This window comes from Homarus americanus, unplaced genomic scaffold, assembly GCF_018991925.1.
Source record: "Homarus americanus isolate GMGI-L3 unplaced genomic scaffold, GMGI_Hamer_2.0 scaffold50564, whole genome shotgun sequence".
NCBI classification, from domain to species: domain Eukaryota; kingdom Metazoa; phylum Arthropoda; class Malacostraca; order Decapoda; family Nephropidae; genus Homarus; species Homarus americanus.
This window is the reverse complement of record NW_024715014.1, coordinates 2,828,781-2,855,681: the sequence shown is the minus strand read 5'-3', so window position 1 is coordinate 2,855,681 and position 26,901 is coordinate 2,828,781. Positions and strand designations below refer to the sequence as shown.

The 26,901-nt window shown below is 40.5% G+C and overlaps 3 protein-coding genes and 1 long non-coding RNA gene across 6 annotated transcripts in view; 3 read left to right on the top strand and 1 right to left on the bottom strand.

Annotated features, from left to right (window-relative positions):
• LOC121880453 (protein tramtrack, beta isoform-like) overlaps positions 1 to 6,130 on the top strand; it is a 38,356-nt gene extending 32,226 nt beyond the window's left edge. Inside the window, exon 6 of the mRNA XM_042387655.1 lies at positions 4,657 to 6,130. Coding sequence (XP_042243589.1) covers positions 4,657 to 5,070 — 414 coding nt within the window. The 3' untranslated portion in view covers positions 5,071 to 6,130. The remainder of the gene's footprint in view (positions 1 to 4,656) is intronic.
• A 1,220-nt stretch (positions 6,131 to 7,350) lies between these two features.
• Positions 7,351 to 15,720, bottom strand: LOC121880420 (magnesium-dependent phosphatase 1-like). 3 transcript variants are annotated; one of them, XM_042387628.1, is made up of 5 exons: positions 15,572 to 15,720; positions 12,202 to 12,265; positions 10,748 to 10,814; positions 8,972 to 9,190; positions 7,351 to 7,755 (listed from the first exon to the last, which is right to left on the bottom strand). In XM_042387628.1, exons 2-5 carry the CDS (start codon positions 12,236 to 12,238, stop codon positions 7,578 to 7,580), a joined length of 501 nt encoding a protein of 166 aa, XP_042243562.1. In that variant the 5' UTR covers positions 12,239 to 12,265; positions 15,572 to 15,720; the 3' UTR covers positions 7,351 to 7,577. The 3 variants fall into 3 exon arrangements, with proteins under 3 accessions (XP_042243562.1, XP_042243555.1, XP_042243552.1); XM_042387621.1 differs by lacking the exon at positions 15,572 to 15,720 and adding an exon at positions 15,057 to 15,142; XM_042387618.1 differs by lacking the exon at positions 15,572 to 15,720 and having other exon boundaries at positions 12,202 to 12,304.
• On the top strand, positions 9,457 to 12,207 carry LOC121880446. Its single transcript, XR_006091540.1, has 3 exons — positions 9,457 to 9,925; positions 10,242 to 10,368; positions 12,101 to 12,207. It is a non-coding gene; the product is annotated as an uncharacterized LOC121880446 (long non-coding RNA).
• A 5,098-nt stretch (positions 15,721 to 20,818) lies between the features above and the next one.
• LOC121880411 lies at positions 20,819 to 24,854 on the top strand. Its single transcript, XM_042387607.1, has 2 exons — positions 20,819 to 22,226; positions 24,553 to 24,854. Exons 1-2 carry the CDS (start codon positions 21,534 to 21,536, stop codon positions 24,619 to 24,621), a joined length of 762 nt encoding a protein of 253 aa, XP_042243541.1. The 5' UTR covers positions 20,819 to 21,533; the 3' UTR covers positions 24,622 to 24,854.
• Positions 24,855 to 26,901: the final 2,047 nt, after the last annotated feature.

Genomic DNA, 26,901 nt, shown 5'->3' with positions numbered 1-26,901 from the left:
CAGAAAATAGTGAGGGCAAACTTTTTCGGAGTGAGAATTGTGAACTCTTGGAACAATCTGCCAGAGAGTGTTGTTTCAGCACCAAGTGTGAGCTCATTCAAGGCCAGACTTGACCAACATTGGAGCAAGTTCCAATATATTCAGGATCCAGTCCATGCCCAATACTTGCCAACAGTGTGTAACAGAGATGTGACTGCCAAAGCAGCTAATGAGCCAATCAGTATCAAAGAGGATAAAATTAAAGTAAGTAAAAGAGGAATATCCTTTCTTCCTTAGGCTTTAGTAAGCCCCTTTATAATATACTGTATATACTTGTCACACTTGCCAGATGCTTCTGGTGTCATTGTACAGGGGTACCTAGTGACAGCACTAGGATCCCACTTCCTCTATCAAGGAATAAACAATTGAAATTGAAAATTGAGTAAGTAAAAGTGTGTGTTCATGTGTGTGTGTGATGTGTGACATGGCAAAATGTATGAAGAAAAAACTAGAGAAGCACTAATATTAGATGTACTGTATTGCGTTATCTCAGGCCTCCAAACACAATATGTATTGCATCTCTAGTGTATTTAGAAAGGTGGGTAGCATCTAAAATGTTTGTTGGCTGATACACCAATGAATATCCGAATGACATGGATTGTTGCAGTTTCCAGTTACCTGTGTTAGCACTAATTAGAGGTGAACTGGAAGCAACATTGATAAATGTTTATGGGTTAAGTTTTGAAACCCAAATGGTCTTTTCTCCATTTATCAAGAAATTAAACTACAGTATTGCACAATAACTGGGATATCACCATAATTAATCCTACGACCTGTGAGCGTTAATAAGGGACAAAGCTTGGGTATATCTAGCTTCTTAGAGCACATGTCTCAGTGGCTCAGAGATGGGAGTTGAACTGGCAATAGTGGGCTACCGAATTGATGACTGCGGCCAAGGTGTGAGGGCACAGTGAGAATACATTGTCACGTGCCCAGTTGTTGACTACTCACGGTTCATAGGAAAGTTACCACGGGTGATGTAATTATATAAACCTAATGTATCTAACCCACATTTATATAAGTATTACTGTTTGTTAGACAGGGGCTAATACAGGATTATGTAACACCCAGGAGACTGTAATGATAGTTCTATGTCTATGAGCGTCCCCACTAGAGGTCACAGCCTCAGGTTGAAGAAGCCAGGCTTGACCAACACAGATACATATTGTAGCCAGTACAGTACTTGATGATCATTGGCAAAGAGGATGAAGTACTGTACAGTAAAGTATGAGCTATAGTGGATGAGGTAGTGTAACTTTGTGTTAGGTGTAGGAGGCCTTGGAACTTGTTAGTGGTTCCTGCCTTCTTGTTTTACCTGGCTGGGGTATATGGGATGTGAGTCACCTGGATTAGGTTAGGTTAGGTGGCTTGGGTATACATGTGTCACCAGTAGTAGATATAAAGGACTGATCCTGAAATCGTATTCTATAACTTACCTGGGATAAGGTGACTCGGTTCCATTCCCTCCTCCCACTGGGGTGGCTGAGGTGGGTGCATCTGAGGTGTTGATCCAGGAGTTTTGTTTTCTAAGGAGACTGAGCAAGGGTGGATCAAGGTGTTTCTTTGTTTTATGGCAACAAAGACTCCTTAACATATAACATATCAAGGTGTTTCCTTTCCCAAAATCTGTCTGGTACAGTATTGTTGGCCAGGTTTACCTAACATCCAAATATATCCAACCTTTAGATTCCAGTCTTAAGTTCTGGGTCTCATTCTTCTCTCAACACGATGATGAAAATCCTAATACAGCTGCTCCCCGACTTACGACGGGGTTAGGAACCCAAATCCAGGTCGTAAGTCGAAAATGCTTAAATAATACAGTATAGTCTGGGTTTACGCAGAAGGCCATTTACGCGGCACCTGTCAGAAGAGATAATTATTATTTACACAGTAAATTCCATCATATACGCGGCAAGCAGCAGGGCAAGGTGCAGGGTGCTGACGTCAGACTTGTGCCGGTGACGTCGCAGACTGTGATTGGGCCATGTATTTTTACCGCCCACGCACCCCCTACGCCACGTGCTGTGATTGGTCTAGTTATCCTTGCCACCCCCGCCGCGTCAGTCTCACTGTCCCCGTGTGTATTCACTCGTGCCCAGGAACCATTTTGTTTTTTCTTTCTACACAATGGCTTCCGCTGGACCCCCACCACCCCCGAGAAGCCCTGAACTACCTGGCCCAAGCCGCCCCAAGCCAAAGAAGGTGCGACGCGCCTTAAGCTATGAGGTAAAGTACAAGATTGTCCAGGAGTTAGAAAAAGGCACGAGACACGTGGATCTTGCCAGATAACATGGAGTGAATGAATCGACGATCCGCACTGTCAAGAAGGATGCCAGCAAAATCAATGAACACATGAACATTACCAAGTCTGTAGGTTCCTCACTGGTGAAATATTGCCACAATAAGGTGCTGCTGAAGACCGAGAGTTTGTTGGTAAGCTACATTATTCGTCAGTCAAGAAGGAACATGGTGGTCGACACTCGGGCACTGCAGGACTGCGCCCGGGAACTCTACACAGCAGTAGCAAGAAAAATGGGGGTTGCAGAGCCCAAGCCCTTCAGTGCTTCCGCTGGGTGGCTGCAAGGTTTTAAACGACACAACAAGATCACGAATATTGAGATAGTCGGAGAAGGAGCAAATGCCGACCTGGCTGCCGCCAGGAATTTTCCCCCATTTTTACGGGAAATTATGGAGGAAGGCCAGTACACCGACGACCAAGTGTTGAATATGGATGAATCAGTGTTGTACTGGAAGAAATTGCCATCCAAGACCTTCGTAGTCAAGTCTGCTAGTAAGTGTCGGGGATGCAAAATGCAGGAGCGCATCACTGTACTGTTCGCCACCAATGCCTCTGGCACTGTTAAGCTGAAGTTATCTGTGATTCACAAAGCCTGCAAGCCGCATGCCTACAAGAATATGGACATGAGCAAGTTAAATGTCCACTGGCTAACCTCACAGAAGGCGTGGATATTCTCTGGTCTGTCCCTCTCCTGGTTTGACAACTGTCTCGTTCCTGATCTCAAGAAATTCTGCAAGGAAAATAATGTGCCATTCAACATTTTGTTGCTCCTTGACAACACGCCAGGACACTCGCCCCTTTTGCTGGATCGTCCCCCAACGTAAAAGTGGTCTTCCTTCCCGCTAACACTACGTCGTTAATCCAGCCCATGGATCAGGAGTTGATTTGCAACGTGAAGGCTGCTTTCTCCGCCAAGAAGTTTCGGCTCCTGAACGACTTCACCAACACCAAGGATGAACTGCAGAACCTAGAGAGTGGCACCAAGAGCGAGGACGAGGAAGACGAACAAGATTTGGCGGACCATGAAGTGCGGGTCAAGCAGTTCTGGAAGCTGTTTAACGTGAAGAAGGCTGTTGATTTCTTGGTGGAGGCATGGGGACAGCTATCTGTGGCAGTGATTCGGCACCCGTGGCGGCATGTGTTGGAGGGTACCCCAGGTGGGAGGCAGAGGCAAGCGATGGCTGGCGAGGCTCAGTCTGTTGCTGTGGCATTGGAGAATGCAAGAGAGGCTGCACAAGGTGTTAGAGCTGCAGGCTTCTCCGAGACCACCGACATCCTGGAGGTAATCAGGCAACCTGAGGTGACTGCGGACGATGATGACATCAGTGAGCAGCGAGGTGGAACAGAACAACAAGAGCAGAAACTAACACATGCTGATGTGAAGGATGTCATCGAGTTTGCTGAGAAAATGTAGCTCATCCTTGCCAAAGACCCAGTCAATCATCGCTATGAAGTGTGTAATAACCATCTGTTGAAATGCCAGGAGCCCTATGTTCAGCTGTATCACGACCACATCAATGCTAGCCATCAACAAAACATCACTGAGTTCTTCACCCGCCAATCACCACAGCCAGCCCAAGTCAGTGATAGTGAGGATGTGGACTTCGAGGGGTTTGACGACGAGGCCCTGCTAGCCTCTGTGGTGGATAGAGAGACGGGTAAGGGCCAATAATCTGCCCCCTGCCTCAGAACCAACCCCCCATCCCCGTGTGCCCAGCCATCTCTTCTACTAACGTAAGTGTTAAAAAACCTACTATTATTGATATTTCTCTTATATATTAATTGTGTGTGCATACCATCATAAAATTAAGATGTTATTTTTATTACAATGTACGTATTGTGTCGGCGATAGCCAAAAAAAGGGTTGTCTGGCGGTCGGCCCAGCCTCTATTTCAATTAATCCCATAGGTTCTGCTATTTTATTTACGTGCTTCGCTTTATACACGGACCTCCACGGGTTTGATTAACCACGTAAAACCAGACTATACTGTACATAGAAAATCTAAAATGGGTGTCTCTTTTTTTTCTCAGCACCACAAAACTCTCACTTGTAAGCTTGCCAGCCATTTTAAAGTGAATTACAAACGAAAATTTTGTCAGTACAGTACACAGCGCAATCACTGACGTTGGGACTCGAAAATACGTAATTTGACAAAATTTTGGTATGACTGAGGCGGTCGTATGTCCGGGTGGTCATAAGTCGGGGAGTAGCTGTACAGTGGAATAATTTCTATGAAGATTACCTTATTTTCTTCAGAAATTTGCACAATTAATTTAATGTAATGCTTGTGTCAACATAAGACTGATATCTTTTGCAGGTAGATGTGGATGAACAAAGAATGTGTGAGAAAGGAACCTGGGAACCAGACAAGAACTTACTTGCTATAAATAGAAACTTCAGTCGGCCGAGATACCTCAAGAATTTTTCCGACTGTTCGCCATTGGTACTTCATCCTCAAGATCACACCATGAAGCCATATTTATGTCAGTTTTGTTCCAGAGGTTTTCTGTACATGTCCCTCCTCAAGGTCCACCTTCGCACTCACACGGGAGAGAAGCCATATTCTTGTCCGCACTGTGATTACCGGAGTACTCAAAGTGGTGCTCTGAAGGACCACATACGTACTCATACTAGAGAAAAGCCATATTCCTGCCCTCGCTGTTCATACTGTTCTGCCAGACTTTCCAATCTCAAAAGACATTTAGACAGACATCACCAGGAAAAACTTTGATTAGGTATTAGATAAAATTCTCTATTTTGTTTTATTTAGTTTAAACATACCATTATGTTAATATAAAACAGGTAGTAATTTTTGCAAATCCTCAAATGGAGGGGCTGTAATTCGTTGTATAGCCAAAATATATGGTGCAGTTATAAGGAGGGGACCACAGCCCATGACACCATGTTTGGGACCAAACAGTTGCCAGATTTAGGAATTTTCTGCTGTTTAGAGTATTAAAGTGTATGGGGCCCCAGCATGCTAGCCTAACATTGCCAGAATTTAAGTGTTCTTTCTTGTGCTCATCATAGAAATATACTGTATATGAACAGTCCCCAATTTATAAAAATTGGAAGTTCTGAAGAAAAAAAATTGTCCTATGTTTCAATTTTTGTACAAGTAATGTGGTCAAAATTTTTTTCTTTCCACTGTTTTGGAATTTTTTGCAGCATCAGAAGATTCTGAGGTGTTAACACAAGCATCTTAGGGCTTACCATACTGGACCTGGTCAGTTTATAAAGACAATGAAAGTAAAACCAACATACAGTACTGTGCTGTGTTCCAGAGGCAGATTGCTAGTGAGGCCAAGTCAAACCCAGAGGCTTTTTACCGCTACGCAAAGTCTAAATTAAAAATGCGAGTAGACATATTGGACCTGAGGCTTGAAGATGGTAGTTATGCAGATTCTGACCAGGATAAGGCAGAGGCGTAAAACAAATTTTTGTCATTGGTGTTCACAAGAGAGGATGCTAACAATATTCCTGCATTTGAGGAAAGATGGTTTGACATACAGCTGACCCACATTGTTTTCTCGGATGAAGTTATAAGAAATAAACTGTCAAAGCTAAAGATTCACAAGAGTCCCGGCCCTGATACGGTACACCCCAGAGTGTTAAGAGAACTGTGTAACGAGCTTGCTGAGTCCCTTAAGATCTGTTCTGCAAATGCCTGGAGAGAGCAAAAGGTCCCCGATGACTGGAAAATGGCTTATGTGAGTCCTATATTCAAGGGTGATCGTCACTCCACGAAGGAAGTGGGGATGGAGGAGAAATCACCTTTCAGGGAACCCATGCTTGATGCAGTAATTTCACCATCATCAACAAATCCAAACTGACGCCTGGTGGCTGAGTCAAGCTGCTGGTAGGTGCACAAAAAACTAGTTCGCTGTACTGCATATATTATCAATAAGTATGTTAAATAAATATTAAAATGACTAATAATTTTAATATAAAAAATGCAAAAATATTAAAGAGCACAACTTTCTTGATATTTACTCCACTGGAAATGAATGTAAACATAGAACAGATTACTGAATTGGCAGACTAGCCCATCAGCTGATCAACTGATGCTCACAACAAAACTTGACGTTTGTAAGGATTTCATTAATCGAATTTTTGTTCGTTAACCGAGGGATATATATATATATATATATATATATATATATATATATATATATATATATATATATATATATATATATATATATATATATATATATATATATATATATATATCATGTGGAATACTGTGAGCTTGGTACCAAACATGAGCTGGAATTTTTATATTTCTGGATTTGGGTCAATATATACAGCAGGTTAAAAGGATGGTGTCCCCACCAGTGCAGGACAGTAAAGCCACGACTTATGACAGGAAGTGTATGCCATATCTTGGATCTTTTGAGCCCTTTTAAATGCTATAATTTGAAGACATGTTCCTGGTACAGTCGTGGGAAAGTGTTCCTACTCCCCCTGTGGTAACATGTGTCTCCAAATGGCAACGTTCCAGTAGTAGTATCACTATTTATGAATGAATGGCTATTGGTTATGTAACGACAGATCTGATTGGTGGATAGGTTTGCTATAGATCATATAGGTTGACCGTTTGGAGACGAGGATTACCACAGCAGGTGTAGGAACTCATTTTCACACCTGTACCAAAAAAAAAATTATTTTCCCCACAAGAGTAATATTACTGTATAAAATGGAGAAAACAATACAGTAATAATCTGCCCATTATGAAGACACAAGCGCCTTATAGTGAGTTGACATGAGGCTGCTATCTTAACCTTGATGATCAGTTAGACCTCAACCCATAAGGTCAGCCTCCACCCAGGGAGCAATTTAACTGGGTTAAATATTCCATTGATTTATATTTAAACATCTGGTGGGTCTGTATTAAAATAGCTTTTATGAAATATGTTAATAGTTTTCATAAAATGTGCCTACAGGAAATATTAGTGTTTACTGTAAACCTTAACTATTGTATGGTATGTGCCTAAGACAAACAAAACACTCCAGTTACCAATATATTGTGTACAGTATAGACTTACAGCATATTAAAATATTTGGTGGGTTTGTTTTCATAAATAAAATGATTTTGTGGTAGGTGAATTCTAGATCATAAACGTGTACAGTACAAAGCAAGTACTGTAATTATAAACAAGATAATCTTTATATTTATTAAAAGTTTAAATAGTACAGTATACAACTGTATTAGTTTAACCACGTATATTTTTACATTTACTTCTGTTCATATGAGTTAGAAAATTTGTCTAATCCCTCTGTAACCAATTTGTGAGTCACTCCACCAATGACCATTATCATCATAACGCCAATAGTGTCAAGGTCCCTCTTGTTCCTGTGTTCATCATCAAATAACAGCATTTCACTGAAGTCAATTCCAGATTCTGATTTAAATCTGAAAAATACAGACTGAATTAATTTAAACAGACAGATATACTATATACAGTATGAGTGATGCAATATGTTACCCGCTGTGTCCACCCTCTTGTGGGAGACACTGTGTAAGTTAAAGTTCTACTGACCACTTCTATGGACATATAATCTTTGCTTAAAAGAACATTAACTATGACATAAGATCTCTGTCCTCCTTTTGATATTCAATTGTGACTGTTGGTAAGAAGAAAGAGGCTGAGCGGAACAATGAGTTTTCCTATTATAAAAAGTGAAAGTGTGTTTCATAAGCCTGGCCAGTGTAGTTACAGCACGCAGTCCACTATCTACACTACACAAGGAGGCAATGTAGTCAGCACTGCACTTGACCATCTTCTCTTTCCCAACTGTAATGTTAGGCACAGTACCCAATTACAACTTGGCTGGACTGGGGATCAAACCAGTGACCCTTAGGACATGAGGTGAACACTGCCCACTGCACTCCTCCTTCATCTTACAGCTAGTCACTAAACCCACAGGCCGAGTCTACCTTATATTTGACATGATTAATGACAGGGCCTGCACCCCAGGCTGACAAAATGTGATGTTTTCCACTACAAGCAGCATTGTTGTGTTTATTATATGATATGGTGGTTGATGCAAGTGCCTCTCCTGCAGTGTCTTCCTCACCTTATCCTGGGGTGTTGGTAGTACTGTGGCAACACACGTATCTCTCTCAATCTTTGTCCTGGGTTCAATCCCTGGCTTGAGACAAACGTGAGAAGGGTGTTATACACTATCAAGCATCACAAGTTTTCTCCGGATACTCCAATTTCCTCCTGTACAGTATTAACCCTGTATAATAAAGGTTATAATAAAGTAACTAAGAACAGACAAACTGCCCGAATTACTAATAAGTTGATATGTGGCAAAATGATAGAAAAAATGCAATAAAACAACACTTTAACCTGAAGTAGCTTCTATTACCAATTGCCATAACTTGGTGTGGTGGCTCAAACTGAGAGGGTTTTGACTCAGCCTGAAGCCTCACTGGAACTTTAAGGCAACAACCAGGCCATAAAGGATCAAACCTCTGACCTGATGGGAACAGATGAGAAGGCAAGTTGCAGCAAAAACTTGTTCCTAAGGATAGTGTACAGTATCCTGGCATTGAATAAGTCAAGCCCACTTAGGAATAGGTAGGGTTTATCAAGGAGATTATTTCATTACTTATTACATACCGCTTAAAGTGTGTAATCTTTGATCCTCGATAGATTTCTATGTATGTGAAGTATTTTTCCCAATTAAAGAGTTTCAAGAGCTGACGTGCAGCCTCGGGGTCTCCAGTGCGTGATGCAATAGCCAAGATGTAGCCTTCATGGTGGAGCCGCTTCAGTATACTGGGCACCTCCTTAAAATGTTTTATCTTTCTCGACCGGGTATCCACTACCTGCCCATTCCTGGAAGATCAATAAAACATTTCTTTAGCTTATGCATAAGTACAGTGCGTGTATTAATACTCTAACCTGCTTCCCTGAATATTGTTAGCCTCTATATTATCCTGACTAGCAAAATAAATATCAAAGTACAGTATTCAGACTTTATAAACATCTATAAAAACTACACAACCATTGAAGAAAAGTTTGCCCTAAGATTTTTCAGGTCAAACAATAACTTGTAAATACTTTATTACTGGATAAAATATAAATAATTATGATAATGTCCCTTATTGTAGCTATTATGTGCTTCACCTCAGTTATTTTTATAGTTGTGGGATTAAAATACGTACATGGGGTTTGGGCCAGGCCCATCACATGGTCAGGTCACACAACATATGCCTATGCCTACATACTGTACTGTGCATTATGGTCCATTAAAAAAATTTCTATTTTGGGATCTTCTCAGTTTTCAGAATTTCGGACATTGGTACTTGCCTGGTACAGTATAGTACGTTACTGGTGGATTATTCCATGAGTTTGCAAGTGTTTACAAGTATTACTCCAAAGACGTGACTCCCCACAGTGTTCTGTGATGAGCTATTTTAACCCAAAGTAGTGTAGTGCTCCACAGAAGAAAAATTGGAGCTCAGGCCGCGAATGTTGGAAAAATGAAGAGTGAAAAGAGCCAAACCTCCAGCAACCAAGGTGACATCAGTTGAGACCCCATGAACTTTTAAAACTCAGAACAGATAACAGGTGATAAGCTGAAGTGTTTTCCTCCTCTTAATTCTGTCTCCTCTCTGACTCAACTCTCCACTACAGTACTGTATATTATTTTCATTTCTATTGTATTATTATTCTCAATTCCATGTTAGTGATACAATATACTGTACAGGATATGTGTTCAAACTCAGATTATGTGTGTTTGTCATTAAATAATCACAGTCTTTAAATCAGTACCTGAGGGGCGGTAGAATGAAAGGTGTCGACCAGTCACTTGATACAATGCCTAATACTGTACACATCCATACTCCTGTTACTCCTATCAACCAAACTTATTCTTCTCTTTAAGTAACTCAATGAGGTGCAATCAGTGCTTCAAGCCGTACCCGACACAGCAAAAAACAACAAAAAACAGTGCAGTGGATGGTGCATCACAGATATTAAGTGAAATCATCATACAAGTATACAATGATTCAGTAAGTATATAGAGTCTATATGCATGTAAACAGTTCTGCATATGCAGGTATACAGTATAAACAATGCTGGTACAGTACAGGTATACAGTTCAGCATGTATACTGTACTGTATAGATAATACTGGTACTGTATATAGTTCAGCATGTACCACTATATTGATAATAAAGGTATACAATGTACTTCAACAGTGCAGGTTTACAAATAATGGTGATCAGTGAGATAATATAACCAAGGATAGCCAATAAAACCATTGAATGCTTATATACAGTAGAGTCCTTCTACAGAAATACTTCAGCATTTCTTTAGTTCTTTATAGAAATAGTAGCTGGTAATTCTGAGGATGACATTACCTCTAAGAAAGAATGTAATAATAACTTACATATTCTTACTAAATGGCGGGGCCACATATGCCGACATGTCCACTGCAAATGGCCACAAAGTGAAGTCTGTTCAGACGTATCGAAAAATATAAATACGTAAGCAAAACAGTTCCATAAATTATACACTGTAAAAGCAAAATCTTGAAATACCATTCAGCTTTTTGTGAGGAACTAAAGACATGTAATTTAAAGATGAACTAGCGTACAGTAATGTTGTTTGTGGTGCACTACGTCTATGCACGACACTGGTTAATTAATGATGAGTAATAGATGGCTACCACTACAGGGTATTGATTAATGTACAGGAATATAACGCTACTGAACTCAAATTGTTCAGTATCTGAGACTAGGATCTTTATTTCATTTCAAAAGACAAGTATAGTCAGCAAACAGGAGAATCATTCCTCTACAAAGTATTACACTGAAAACTCACTCTATGAATAGGTCAGTCAACGGGGCAGGTAATGCTATGTACAGTACGGTGCACAGCCTCATGGCTCATTACCTCTTAATCTCCCTCATGGACAATAGTTGTATAATCTAAGGACTAAGCTCTAGTCACCTTAGTTTAGTTTGGAGTTTCTGAGATCCAATCCATAGCCTCTGGTGAACAGTACAGTACAGTACAGTACATAATTAACTGTAAAATGGCATCAGGTTATAACATTGAGGATTAAAATCACCTCTCACATCAGCATCATGTGTCACATGTAACAAATACACTAAATCAATGCTATTCAACCTGGGTGGACAGTCCACCCTAGGGAGGGTGGATGAGGTTTTGTTTGGGGTGGATGAAGGGGTGGACAAGATTTCAAAGGATGGCGACATATGTGAATGTGTGTGTCGCCAAAAATTGTTTCTATGGAAACATGACATCACCCATAATATTTGAAATGCCAACCAACGAGAAAATTGTGCCGGGAGGTGGATTAAGTTTTAAATTTCAGTGTCAGTGGTTTACACTGCTGGATATTCCATAATAGAAGGAGTTTGCTGAGCAGGAAATGCTTCTCAGCTTTAGTTTTAATCAAATCAAAGAAAAGGAATGCAATTTTGAATGTAGATCCTCTTATGCGGGGTGTACTCGAAAGTCGACTGATGCCAAAATTTCAGCTGATAGCAGACAAAGTATAACAGCAGACAAGCCACTGAATCACCAAAATATTTATAATTACTGTACAGTATACCTATAATTCTTTAATTTATTATTTTTCTGTAATAGTTTAATAAAAAGTAATTTTGTTCTGAATGGAAAATTATGTATTAAATTATATCACAATACAAAATGTTTAATAAATACTGTACAGTACAAGTGAAACTGCAGTTTTTTCTCTTTCTCTCTTTTTTAGCAAAAATTAGTTACCACTGGGGGTGGATGGCTTTTTAAGTTTCATCACTAAGGGTGGACGACATCAAAAAAGGTTGAGTAGCACTGCACTAAATTACTTACCAAGATCAAAAGCAATCAGCGTGGGTTTCTTCACCATATTAACAGGATGTGGTGACTGTCAGCTCTGGTGCAACAAGGATGAGATATCGTTTACACATAAAAACTGAAACAAACGCTGGTCATAGTCACTGAAGCTTAAGTGTCATATCTTAATCTATTAATATACTGAAGTGTAATACACTGTACACTCTGGCTTACCATTTGTCCCTGTGCTAACATGCAAGAGACTGTCAATTGATTGATAATGTCCAAAGGAGGACCACCATGGGACAAATTCTGAGAACTGTAAGGACAAACTTTTTTGTAGCGAGATTTGTGAACTCGGAACAATCTGGCAGAGTGTTGTGATGGTACCGAGTGTGAGCTCATTCAAGACCAGACTTGACCAACACTGATGCAGGTACAGGTACATTCAGGAGCCAGTGCATGCCCAGTACTTTCCAACAGTGCGTAACAGAGTCATGACTAACTGCCCAAGTGGTTAACAACCTGATCAGTGGTGAAGAGGATAAAGAAGAGTGAAGTTGAAGACCTGAATGGTTTGTTGTAAATCCCCAGAGAATAATGGTGTTGGAGGCAGTACCATAACTGTTGTGGGACTAGAGGTAAATTTTATCAGCTTTTCCTATTACAGTACAGTATTCTTTATTCATATGTTTTTTTAGGGGGTGGGAGTGGGTGGTTTCATACAAAAATCATAATGGCAAGAAAATAAAGAGAATGAACACTTGCAAGATCTCAAAGAGTTATGTGAGAGGTTATGCAAATATGGATTGACCGCTTCCCAAGAAGTGTTTCTTTGCTTATTCAAAAATTAATTCATTGGGATTTTCCCTTGGGAACAATCAACTCTCCCTGCGAGAGGATAAAATAAATGCTGTAATCAATATGCCTCTACGAAGCTGCAAGAAGCAGCTTAGATCAATCTTGGGTTCAGCATCATTCTATAGGAAATTTATTCCAAATTTTGTAGATATAGTCACACCAATGAATAGTATGCTCAAGAAATATACAGGTAGTAATGTACTAGATTAGAGCTTAGAACAGACTGATAGTTTTAATGTTTTAAGGGACAAACTGTCAGATACCCCAATTTTATCTTTGCCTGATTAAACTAAAGATTTCTACCTCAGATGCCTCGGATACAGGTTTAGGTGCTGTATTACTACAAGTGGTTGAAGGAATTCTTATGCCAGTGTCATACGGCAGCAAGTCTCTCCAGGACCGAGAAAAGAGGTATGCCGTAATAGAGAGAGAGTGTCTCAGCATTGTCTGGGCAATTGATAAGTATAAAAACTACTTGTATGGAAGAGAATTTGTCCTTCAGACTGATCAACAACCTCTAACATATTCGAGAAACATGAAAAACCACAATGGTAGACTGATGAGGTGGTCTTTAGCTTTACAAGCTTACTCCAACAGAATTGAGTACTGTATATATAAGGTAATTAGTAACACTGGTGCTGATTTTCTTAGTCAATGTTCATTGCCTTCCTAAGACAAGTGACACTGAACTGTAATTTTCTAAAAATTCCTTGGATTTTAGCTTATTCGGGGAGCATTGTAAGGGGTTTGTATTCCAATCCAATGATTGTTGGAACTGTATTGTTCAGTGTTGGGCTTGTTCTCTGTATCTGAAGCTCTGAAGCATGTTGCTCATGGGTAGTACAAATTGAGTCATAGTGCAGGGTGTAACCTTATGGCTGGTCACTTGGCTCCCTTCCTCTCACCCAGTTGGTCACCTGCCACCTGTGAGTATTCCTTATTATTTATTATCATTTTTGGTTTATGGTTCCTATGGTATTATACCCTGTTTTAAGGGTGCCTTGTGTAATCTGTTTATTAATTACTATGTATTTGCAACTTAGTGTGTATAAATTGTGCAAATATAATAGCATGTTGACTGTTACCACTAAATTAGTGAGACAATATTCTAAATGTACTGTATTGTTGCAGTTTTTTATTCATGGTCATGCAGGTGTAAACTGCTGCACTCCCTAGCCTTGTATGTCAGTCCTAGCCTCTGTGCTGTTCCTCTTGGGTCTATTTTCAAGTACCTGTGCCGGTTGGGAGGATACTTGCTCTCCTGTGCTTTTGTTGAGGAGACTACATCTATTTACCACCAGTGCTGTGTTGCTGTACAAGGCCCCACGCTTCACATCTACAGTAGTGTCTACACTCCCTACATTAGTTCTGACCGACAGTCTGGCACTTCCATACCACATATGTTTAAGTTGCTCTGTACTGTCTTCGTGCCAATTATCAGTGTAAATACTTGTAAATAGACATCTTTTGTTACAAATATCCAATAATCTTGTTCAATATCCATGGTGAAAGTGGAAGTGTTCCACGTGACAGTAATCTTTAAAAGAACCAGAGGGCGTTAACACTTAAACCCTCGACACCTAAAAACTTTGCTACTATAGTGTGCAGTCTACAGGATATATTTAGGTTAAGTTAGGTTAGGTTAAATTAGGTCAGGTTAAGTAAAGTTAGGAAAGGTTAGGTTAAGTTAGAGGAAAGATATCTTTGTTGCACTCACGCTATAGTAGCACCAAAAAATTTATCATAGGCAGTGAATGTAAACATGAATTACATCAGGTAAACTTGTGTGTTGCTTGATCAAGATTCCAGTAAAAATAGAGAGGGGCAGATAACACTACTGTACAGCACTAAAACCAAACCTTTACCACATTGTCAGAAATTTATACACTATAATGATCAGACATTCTCATTAATTGAATACATTAAACAGACTGTACAAATAACAAACTATACAAACAATACAGCAATATAAAAAATACAGTGGGGTCAAGTTAAGAACCACAGTAATGTACTCAATAGTGAGGACTTACGAGCCAGCAACTTGGGACACAACACAGTCCTACAACTTGAGTTACAAGTTAGTTCATGACACCTCCCTCACAGTACAATATTTACCACATGTTTCTATAGTAATATTGGGGGGTCCTCCTGAAGTGCGAAAAAGTCTAAATTATTTGGGAAAACCTCAATCTTCATATTCGTATTTTAAGAAAGTATTTTATATTTGTTCATTTATTTCAAGTGTACTATCATTTTTTTATATATAATATGAAGATTAAAAGCAAAATTAACTACAAACAATGAATACCTTTCATTTTATTTAACGTTTTTATATCTATATCTCTATGAATTATACAATTTTGATATGAAACTAGAAATTTCATAAATGACTAAAAAATTATTTATCAAAACATGAATTAAAAAAATATTAGAACTTCCAAATACTTTAGTTTGTTTTCGCACTTGAGGATGGCAGGTGTTTGTAGGTCTCCATAGCAATATATTGACAGTATTAAATTAGCTGATTGTTGAGGCAAAACCATACTTGTTCATGTTGTTTTGAGTGTGTAAATTGCTAGGACTCTCAAGCACCGTACAACGGCCTAGTTTCTGCAGTAAACTTTTCAATATTTGAAAATATCCCCACGCCGTCAATCAAAAGTGTTAAATATTTACGAATTGGCAGCTTCTATTATCGGGTAACCATTCCCGATCCTGAACCCTGAACCTGAACCCCGCAACGAGATAACGAAGCTCCATAGTCATAAGTAATAATATACTGTATATATTTTGTTTTATTCTTAAATTCATCGACTTGGGAGACATGTAATTTTCTCTTTTAAAACGTTGTTGCTGCCTGATTTTAGCTGGTGATTGGCTGTTTTCAGACGCCTCGAGAACCATTAACCAATAGTAATTAAGATCAAGAAAGGTACTTTACCTTCCTTAAATTAAGATTGTTTGGGAGTGTTCAGTGTTGCCATAATGTCATTCATTTATCATGTCTGGAAACTGGAATATTTAGTTTGTGCTTCCGTGAAAGTGATCAGTGACCTCGCCGAGTACAGAGTTTTTATCGTTCTCCATCCGCAGTGTATACAGATTTATAGATAATTGGTAACAGATAGCAGTAGTGATTTTCAGGAATCAGACGCCGAAAATTCGAGTGATGACACTAGTGAGCGGTGATAAAGGAGTGATGGCGTGGTGCAATGTGCGTGGGTTGTGTTTGTCACCGAAAGGATTTATTATTATTATTATTTTATTTTATGGGCATTAGCCCACCCGGGCACAGGTCATTTTATGACCTACAGCAAGGTTTGGTGGGCCATAAAAAAATAAAAAAATATATAAATAGTGAGAAATGATTGTGTTGTCAAGTAAGAGAAACAATTGAGACCTGCAATTGTGTGTAAATGGGGCAGAAAGTCAGATCAGCAACCTGGGACTTGGTCACAAATTTGGTGATGCCATATGGCAGCAGGGTCTACCATTAGACAATACATTATGCTTCCAATTTCTTACTATCTACTACGGAATGTGTCTTACGATAGAAACATGTGTATCTCACAACATGACAGCCATTGATGGTAGAAAGGTGCGAAAATACCTTAGTTTGTGTTTGAATATTGGCATAGTCATTATGAAAGACAATAATGTAGCTGTTCACAAGTATATAAAGGTGGAAGGACCTATCAGAGGCGTTGGGCGTTGTGTACTGAACCCAATAAGCCACGAAATTTTTTGAAAACTTGAACTTTTTTAAGGCAAACGATCGCCCAAAAGAAGAGGAAACTTGACGCCTAGATATAGAATATCAACGCATTTACTACTGTAAAGTCAACAAAGACACACATACTGTAGGTGAGTACAATATTTAAAATAAATAAATGTATTTAGTAGCGCCCATTATCAGAGAAATTATGTGCTCTATTATTTTGATTTTAATGTATTTTTTGTGGCAATATATTTACTTTTTTTATGTATTGTATTATAATAATATATGCAGGAATTATTTACGAAAAATAACGACATTGTTAGGAATTGCTTTGTTCGTTATGGGAACCAGTGTGTGGGCGCTTTCTGTAGATTTCCTTAATTTATTCTGCGCCTTTGAGTTATGACACAAGTATCTTGTTACATTTGTGCTATAATTCATTCAGAGGTTTATAAAGATTGAGGTGGTGGTTTTAGACGAGGGTCGGTTTTCGGTCGCACAATCTGAGGCACATTTGACATTACTTTCACGCGCACGCACACACACACACATACCACTTCTCACAAACACACATACCACCTCTCACATACACATACCTCATATACACACATACCACCTCACATACACATACCACTTCACATACACATACCGCCCCTCTCTCACACACACACAAAGGCAGGACAGTTCCCACCATCCATGGCACCAGACCCACACTCCACGTCTATATTTAGGTTGGCAGATATTTTTACGGGCGAACACCAGGAAAATAACAGATATTTCCAAGAAGTGTCTCGAGATTTGGACGTCGACGCAGTGTTGCTGGGTTGTGGTGGTAGTGAGGGGGAGAATGAGGAGTTAGAGAAGGATAAATGGAGAGTGGAAAGGAATGGATGGGTATTGAATAGACTGGTTATGATATGAGTGGGTGTGTGACGTATACGTGGTATTAAGGGTGTTAGCCAAGTGTCCCTCCCTTCCTGCCTCCCTCCCTCCCTCTCTACCCATCACCTCGACTACTACCACCCAGAAGATAGTGTTAATGCAAGCAGTGAGCGCATAGTGCGATATATGTGAGTACTATAAAAAAGAAAACAGCTGTCACAGACTACCTGTACCATTTTCCACATTATATTTCTCCACCCTAATGCTAATCTAATCTAACCTAACCTAACCTAACCTAACCTAACCTAACCTAATAGCATCTTGCCTAACCTAACAGAATCTAACCTAACATAACAGAATCTAATCTAGCCGAACCTAACAAGTAAACACGCTAACCTAACCTTACATAACCTAAAGCGAACTTAACCTAATTTAACAGAACCAAACCTAACCTGTCCTAATCTAACCTAATCTATCCTAACCTAACAGAACTTAACATAAATCCACCTGGTATCGTTAGGGCACTTGATCAGCAGATGATATAATAAGCTGGGATGCCTAATGAAATTGCTTTTGACAATAATAAAAAAAATCTTCCAAATTTAAAAAAAAAATCGTTTATCTGCAAGTTGGAAATCCATTAATACAATACATATACAGAAATTATGTGTATACAGGCTATGTGTATACAGGCTATGTGTATACAGGCATGTTACAGGTTTTTTGTCGAATCGGTTATTTTGCAAAATGACCGGCATGCACATTGGAATTTTTTTTTAAATAACTTACACACAGACAACCTAAACTAACCTAACCTTATGGCCAGGACAGCACATAGTCCAGAGTTAAAAACTAAATAAAAAAGAACAGGACCACTTAAATGTGTATCAAGCTACACGAGCCATCCTAACCTAACCTTACTCAACCATAAGGTTAGGTTAGCTTAGGCTGTTTGTAAGTTATTTTGCAAAATTACAATATGCATGCCGGTCATTTTGCAAAATAACCGATTCCGCCCCAAAATTGTAACATATATACTGTACATCAGTCAGGAAGGAAGAGGGTCATTTTAACACCCTGTAATGTTCATACGACCGGTCTACCATATTTTATCACGTTCGTCGAAAGGATTATTTTTTTATTCATAATCGTAATTTTGGTGAATTGATCTCAAAATGTAACTTTGTGTACAATATATATTTTAATTAAAAAAACATGTTGTAATAATGCAAGATGACGTCAGGCAGCTATGATACAATGATATGAGTTATTATAGATGTCACCTTCGATGGTGAGCTGGGGTGACTTAGAGAGGCCGATACGGGCGTCAGGTAAGATGAATAAGTGTTAAACGTCCCCGACATGTGTCCCTCGCTGTCAAAGCGCTTCCTCGGTAAAGTCAGGAAGTGTCGAAATTTTGGCTAACTAAACATAACCTCATCCCCAAAAGAGTATTAGGGTGGTTGATATTTAGGTGAAATAAGAGGGGATTGTGGTTCTTCGGGTAATCCAGATCTTAGGTGTTAAAGCACGATAATTCATTATAACGATACAAGCACACTCCCGTGACCCTCCTACATCCCCCCACTGCTCCCTGTACGCCAAAGCTGAAGTATAAATAAATATAAAGACACTCTCCTGTCACCTGACGTCTGAAGTTAATAAACTTGGCAAGTATATATTTATACCACGTGGAATATATTACGGGACACGACGGGATGACCCAGACTGTATTATTCTAGAATACAGAAAATACAGAACGTAAACGCAACATTTGCTGGGCGAGCTTTTGGCGTCCATCTCTTTACTTCAGGATATTACTCCGAGTTCATCCTCTTGTCGTTTTAAATCTTGCGTTAATGACAAAACTCTACTTCGTCACTCGTGTCAGGGAAGTATTTATCACGTTCTCACATGGTCTGACGTTAAGAAAACTAAATTAGATTAGGTTAGGTCTTCATGGGCTATATATATATGGCAAGGGAAAGCGAGCCGCAGTTTGCTGGCTGCAGGAGTTCAACCATCCGTCTCACTCACTTGACACCCCACACAGTAAATATTTAGAAGTTGCCAACACCTACTTATATTTTAAGCCTTTTTTAGGGAGAAATGGAAAAATAAAAATATTTATTCTATAGCGTTTTCGTTGTAAATTTTTTCGAGTATTTTAACCGATAAAATTAAACTTAAAAAAGAAATCAAAATGTGATGTGAAAAAAAATAAAAATGACAGACTCATAATCACCGCCTCTATAGTATCGTTGTTAAGTCTTCACCTATACCCTCCCCTACACCACCTATACCCTCCCCTACACCACATATACCCTCCCCTACACCACCTCTCCCGCCCCACCACCACCTCTCCCTCCCCACCACTGCTTACTGAATACTCTATGGCCACACCTGTACTGTACCTGGTCTGTAATTGCCTTAAGAACATGTTAGGTTATTTTAGGTTAGTGTAATCTCTCTTTAGTTCGTGGCCAAAATTTATCCCATGTTGATGTCCTGTAAAACTCACCTACTGTCAGTCTTGTAACACTCACCTACTGTCAGTCCTGTAACACTCACCTACTGTCAGCCCTGTAACACTCACCTACTCACCTACTGTCAGCCCTGTAATACTCACCTACTTTCAGTCCTGTAATACTCACCTACTGTCAGTCCTGTAACACTCATCTACTGTCAGCCCTGAAACACTCACCTACTGTCAGTCTTGTAACACTCACCTACTGTCAGTCCTGTAACACTCACCTACTGTCAGCCCTGTAACACTCACCTACTGTCAGTCCTGTAACACTCACCTACTGTCAGTCCTGTAACACTCACCCACTGTCAGTCCTGTAACACTCACCTACTGTCAGCCCTGTAACACTCACCTACTGTCAGTCCTGTAACACTCACCTACTGTCAGTCCTGTAACACTCACCTACTGTCAGCCCTGTAACACTCACCTACTGTCAGTCCTGTAACACTCACCTACTGTCAGCCCTGTAACACTCACCTACTGTCAGTCCTGTAACACTCACCTACTGTCAGCCCTGTAACACTCACCTACTGTCATCCCTGTAACACTCACCTACTGTCAGTCCTGTAACACTCACCACTATTAGGTTAGTTTAGATTTATCATAAATACTTATTCTTTTGGGTCTTTCGAAAGTTGTGCATGATCCCCAAGGATGGTTAGAACACTCCCTACCCCCCAAGGCTACACAACAATCACTATCACGGACGCTACAGTATGTACAGATGACATTATGAAGCTTGACATTAAGTAGAATTCAGTTGACGTCATATCCGATGCACGACGGCATATCCGATGCACCCTTAGATATCGTTGTATAAAAAGTGTTGAAGAAACATTGTTAAATAGACCTGGATATACCACTAGGATGGGCGTCAACAAACACATCACATGCGAGATGGGTCTCTTTGGTCGAGGAGGTGCGCATGTGCATGTGGGGATGTATAGTACTCGCAAGGGCACTGATATAAGGCAACCCGTTGTTAGCGATCAGGAGCAGACGTGTCGCATCCAGTAGTCTGTTTACAACCATACCCATGGTCACATATACTGTATTGGGTCACTGTAGTATATATTATACCTGCTGCGACTACTACTACTGGGCCATTACCTGCTGAGACTACGGCTACTACTAGACCACTACCTGTTACTATTATTATTACTGGGTCATTGCCTGCTATTATTGCTACGACTGGGCCACTACTTGCTGGGACGACAGCTACTATTGGGCTCCTACCTGCTGGGACTACATCTCCTGTTGGGCCCCTACCTGCTATTATTACAACTACTGGACCCTTACCTGCTGGGACTACTACTAATACTGGGACTACTTCTATTAGGCCACTACCTCCTAGGACAGAGACGAGAGGAACACATTACCATGAAGAACTGGATGGTTGTGGCAGCCATGTTATGGTTGATGGTCAGTGTGAGTGACTCTTACCCTTGGGGGCAGCCTGCTACAACCTTTCAGGGCTACGACTACCGGAAGTCAGCCCCAGTCGTCCAGGACTACGACTACAGGAAGTCAGCCCCAGCCATCCAGGACTACGACTACAGGAAGTCAGCCCCAGCCGTCCAGGACTACGACTACAGGAAGTCAGCCCCAGCCGTCCAGGACTACGACTACAGGAAGTCAGCTCTTGGCTTCCAGAACTACGACTACAGGAAGTCAGCCCCAGCCATGCAGGACTACGACTACAGGAAGTCAGCCCCAACCATCCAGGACTACGACTACAGGAAGTCAGCCCCAGCCATCCAGGACTACGACTACAGGAAGTCAGCTCTTGGCTTCCAGAACTACGACTACAGGAAGTCAGCCCCAACCATCCAGAACTATGACTTCAGTAAACCAGCCAAAGCCGTCCAAGATTACAACTACAGTAAGTCAGCCCCAGCCATCCAGGATTACGACTACAATAAGTCAGCCCCAGCCGTACAGGATAACGACTTCAGTAAGTTAGCCCCAGCTGTACAAGACTACAGCTACAGGAGTAAATACGCAGCCAGTCTACCGTTCAACACAAAGAACGTCCGCCAAGAGATGCTGAAACGGGAGGATATAACACTAAAGGTACTGATAGCATCATATTAGGATTAACCCATAACCACCTTATTTCACCTAGAGATTAAACACCCTAACGCTTACCTAACCCGACTTAAACTAATCTAACTTCACCTAACTTAACTTAACCCAAGCTAACCTAACCAAACCAAGGCTAAACTAAACTAACTCTAACTTAACCTAACCTAACTTCACCTAACTTAATATAATCTAACTTAACTGTAATGTTAACCTAACCTAACGTAACAATCAGATATAATGTAACCTAACTCTAGCGTAGTGGGTCCAGGGAGAGGTGAAGTGTAAAAAATAATAATAATAATAATAATAATTATAATAATAATAATAAACGGTTTATTGAAAGAGCATGGCAGCCGGAAGGCTGAAAATATACAGTTACATAATTGGGGATTGGGTCTCTTGATTTACAAATAATATTATATAAGTAACATAAGTGATACAAATATGATATATAATAACTAGGTGGGGAGAAGGTCATACTACAGGGCATTTCAACATAGTGACAGTGCTAAAAGTAAGATTGACTGGGAGTGAATACACTGGTTGATTACAAGTTATTGATAATTTTTACAATGGTTGGGACTGGGCTGTTCTTATAGCGATCGGTTCGTGCTCGTATGGGCTGGATGCGGTTGTGGTGTCGAACAGCAATTCTCGGACGAGGGATCTCGGGTGGTAGTTGGAGCCGGTGTCGAGGATGGTGCGGAAGCTTCTCACCAGATTCTCTTTCAACCTGCCCCTGGTTCAGACACACCTCCACCATCCATCCAGCTTAACGGTACTACCCTCTCTAATGTTGACCACTTTCGGTATCTCGGCTCCCACCTGTCCACCACCGCAAAATCGTTGAAGAGATTCATCATCGGAGCAGATGTGCATCTCAAGCCTTGGGCTGACTCCGAAATCGTATCTTCAGCTGTAGGGAGCTGAAATTATCCACAAAGCTGCACGTAAATCGAGCAGTGGTCCTGCCCACCCTACTTTATGGCAGTGAGACATGGGTCACATACAGGAGGCACCTCAAGGCACTTGAAAACTTTCACCAACGTAGTCTACGTTCTATCCTCCGAGTTCGCTGGGAAGACAAGAGAACAAATGCCAGTATTCTTGCTAACACCAACTGTAGGAGCATCGAGGCTAACATTATCCATGAACAACTACTTTGGACTGGCCATGTTACCCGCATGGACGACAGTAGACTGCCAAAGCAGTTACTTTACAGTCACCAAACGAATAGTAAACGTAACGTCGGCGGGCAATTGAAAAGGTATAAGGATAGTCTTAAGACAAACCTGAAAAAGTGCCAATTCGACCCCCTCACCTGGGAGTCGATTACTCCACTTCGTAACGCTTGGAGGAGCACCACACGACAAGGTGTCAATACTTTCGAGTTAGCCCGACTTTAAACCGAGGCAGACAAGCGCCAACGTTGGAAAGACGCTGCCACCGTTCCTCCCACAGTAGATGGAGCCCTCCACATGTGCAACGAATGTGGACGACGCTGCGGGTCTCGTATCGGTCTCTTTAGTCACCTCAAAACTCACTAACCCGGGTGACATCCCTAATAACTCATATCATTGTATCATAGCTGGATGATCGTCATACTCGATTCCGATTGACAGCAGAGTAGTAGTAGTAGTAGTGTGTAAGTAACGCTAAATAGTGATAGTTTGGAATTGCCTCTTATCCCCAGGTCAGTTTGTTCCGTTTCATTTAGGTTAGGTTAGGTTAGGTAGTTAGGTGAGGTTAGTTTTGGTTAAGTTAAGTTACTTAGGTTAGGTTAGATTTAGTTAGGTTAAGTTTGGTTAATTATAGTGAGGTTAGGTTAGGTTAATTTAGTTTCTTTGGGTTAGTAATAATTTTGTTTGTTTATAGTTTGTTCTTTTATTACTGTATCTACAAGTTACAGTGTGAGTCCATTGGGGCCTCATTTGATATATGACACAACGGACGAAGGATTCTAAGAACCCTACAGGAGACAGCAGGAGTCACAGTGTACATTCTGAAACTCATCTCCCGTCTTTTTTTTGGGGGGGGGGGGATTGTGGGTATATATGTACAGTAGGTATATTTATGTCTACAACTCCATGTACTGCACTGGGTCCCCCCAAAAAAGTATCTATACGGAGGGGGTCGATGAATTTCAGAATGAACACTGTGACTCCTGTTTTCTCCTGTAAGGTTGTCAAAATCCTTCGTCCGTTGTGTCATATTGTCTCACATAAAATCGAAAAGATATTTTTTTGGGGAGGGGAGTGAGTGTCTCTACGTTCATGTGTGTGTCTATAATAAAGACGCCTTTATCTTCGTACAGTGCAACGGCAAGTGTCTCATGAAAGCTGTTGACGGGACGACCTGCAGAAGGATTTCCAAATGTGGCTAAGATCAGGCAGTGTCCACCCCCATATCTTCCTCATTTCTTACTCTTCCCTCCTTCTCCTCCTCCTTCGCTTCCTTACTCCACTCTTACTCCTTCTTTCTCTTCCTCCGCATCTTCTTTATTCCACTTTTACTCCTTCCTTTCACCAAGTTCTTATTCACTACTTTACCTCCTCCTCCTCCTCCTTACTCCATTTCTACTCCTTCCGTCTTTCTCCTCTTCCTCTTTCTCCTTACTCCACTCTTACTCCTTCTCTTCCTCCTCCTCCTTACTCCACTTCTACTCCTTCCTTCTCTTCCTCTCCTCCTCCTTACTCCACTCCTCCTCCTTACTCCACTCCTTCTCTTCCTCCTCCTCCTTCTTCCCCCCTCCTCTTCCTCCTTACTTCACTCCTACTCCTTCCTTCTCCTCCTCTTCCTCCTTACTCCACTCCTACTCCTCCTCCTCCTTACTCCACTCCTACTCCTTCCTTCTTTTCCTCCTCCTTACTCCACTCCTACTCTTTCCTCCTCCTCCTCCTCTCATTTTTCTCCTCACTCCACTCCTACTCCTTCCTTCTCCTCCTCTCCTTACTCCACTCCTCCTCCACTCCTATTCCTTCCTTCTCTTCCTCCTTCCTTACTCCACTCCTACTTCTTCCTTCTCTTTCTCCTCCTCTTTTTCTTTATTCCACTTTTACTCCTTTCTCCTCTTCCTTACCCCAAGTCCACATTCACTACTTTGCCACCTCCTCCCCTCCTCTTCCTCTTCTCTTTCATTTCTTTTCTCCTCTCTCTTGGTTGCCGTTCTCAACCTAATATCTCCTCTTTTTCCTGTCGCCCTTTCATTCTCTCCATCCTTCCTTCCTTCTTTCTTATCACGAAACATTTCCGTATTAGCCTGTTATTAACTCTCTCTCTCTCTCTCTCTCTCAAGAACAACAGCATTACAAGAACGACAGCATAGTACTGTGTAAGCTTCTCAACAACAACGTTATAAGAGCAAGAACAACAACGTTACAAGGACAATAACAATGATTCCTACTGGAGTGTTATTTTGTGTCACGTGTTCCTTCAGCAGATGAACCTTTCTCAGGTGACTTATTATAGTCTTGAGAAAGGTCTTTGATTACTTGGTGTATAAGACTTTAGATACTGATGATATACTGTTAAGACTTTAAGTGTGTTGAGAACTTTACCAGGTGAAGATTAGTCACCCTCTATCTTCCTAGCTTATTTCACTTGATGAATTAACTTCTTGAGTGACACTAACCTAACCTAAAGTAACCTAAATTAACTTAACCTAACCTAATCTAACAAACTAACCTAACCTAACCTAATCTAACGTAACCCCACCCAGGTATAGCGTTAGACTGTTTAATCATCAAGTGAATTAAACTGAGGTGTCTCATCTTCAGGTGATTCACAAAGTGTGTTCATAATAAGAGTTTCTGCTCAGGTAACAAAAACGTTTAATTAACCTGTTGTTGATTTTACACCTGAGAAATAGATCAGTGGCGTGATTTACCACTGACCTCACCACTGACCCACATGTTGATTTAAGATTAGGTAAAAAAAATGGCCTCTAGTACCTGCGATCAACTCAGCTCAGTGTGTGTGCGTGTGTGTGTGTGAGTGTGAGGTAATACATATTGTTACTTGTAGACGTAATTACTCGATGAATCTTTACCTTAATTGTTCTTATCTTTTGTCGTGTAGCCTAAAAACTTTGTATGTGTGTGTGTGTGTGTTTCTCTGATCTCTTAACAGTAAATACAAAGTAAATACCGTGAGACACTTGGTATATACAGTAAGTGTCAAATGAATAAACGAAAAAGTATCTCATCCATTTCTTTACTTGCTTCTGTAATCAAGTTGACGATCAAATAAATATTAAACCAACTGTACTGTTCTTGTATTAATTTTCCTAAACAATTTATTATCAAAGAAAACATTGAAGGCGACGCAATAAATCGAGATTTAGGAATTATAAAGCGTACCATTGAATATAAAGATAGGAAAATGCTCCTTGAACTGTGCAAATCTCAAGTTCGTCCCAGTCTGGATTACTGTATACAGGCATGGAAACGTTACCCTCAGAAAGATCTAACATTCCCTAGAAAAGGTTCAACACTGAGCAACTAAGATGATTCCGGAACTGTCACCTAATTGAGGTGTACAAGCATCTCAAGGGGCACCACTCAGTCGAGTGTCCTTACTTGGAGCTGGCGGACGCTCGCCCCACAAGGGATCATAGCTCGAGATTGAAGAATGACGAAAATGATTCCGGGACTTAGAAACCTTC

Coding starts and splice junctions, on each gene's coding strand:
- LOC121880420 (XM_042387628.1), bottom strand. CDS start 12,238: ATGGTGAAGAAACCCACGCTGATTGCTTTTGATCTTG. Junction 10,815..12,201: donor GCTGATTGCTTTTGATCTTG/GTAAGTAATTTA, acceptor ACGTCTGAACAG/ACTTCACTTTGTGGCCATTT. Junction 9,191..10,747: donor CCGCCATTTAGTAAGAATAT/GTAAGTTATTAT, acceptor TTGATCTTCCAG/GAATGGGCAGGTAGTGGATA.
- LOC121880411 (XM_042387607.1), top strand. CDS start 21,534: ATGAAGAACTGGATGGTTGTGGCAGCCATGTTATGGTTGATGGTCAGT. Junction 22,227..24,552: donor GGGAGGATATAACACTAAAG/GTACTGATAGCA, acceptor ATCTTCGTACAG/TGCAACGGCAAGTGTCTCAT.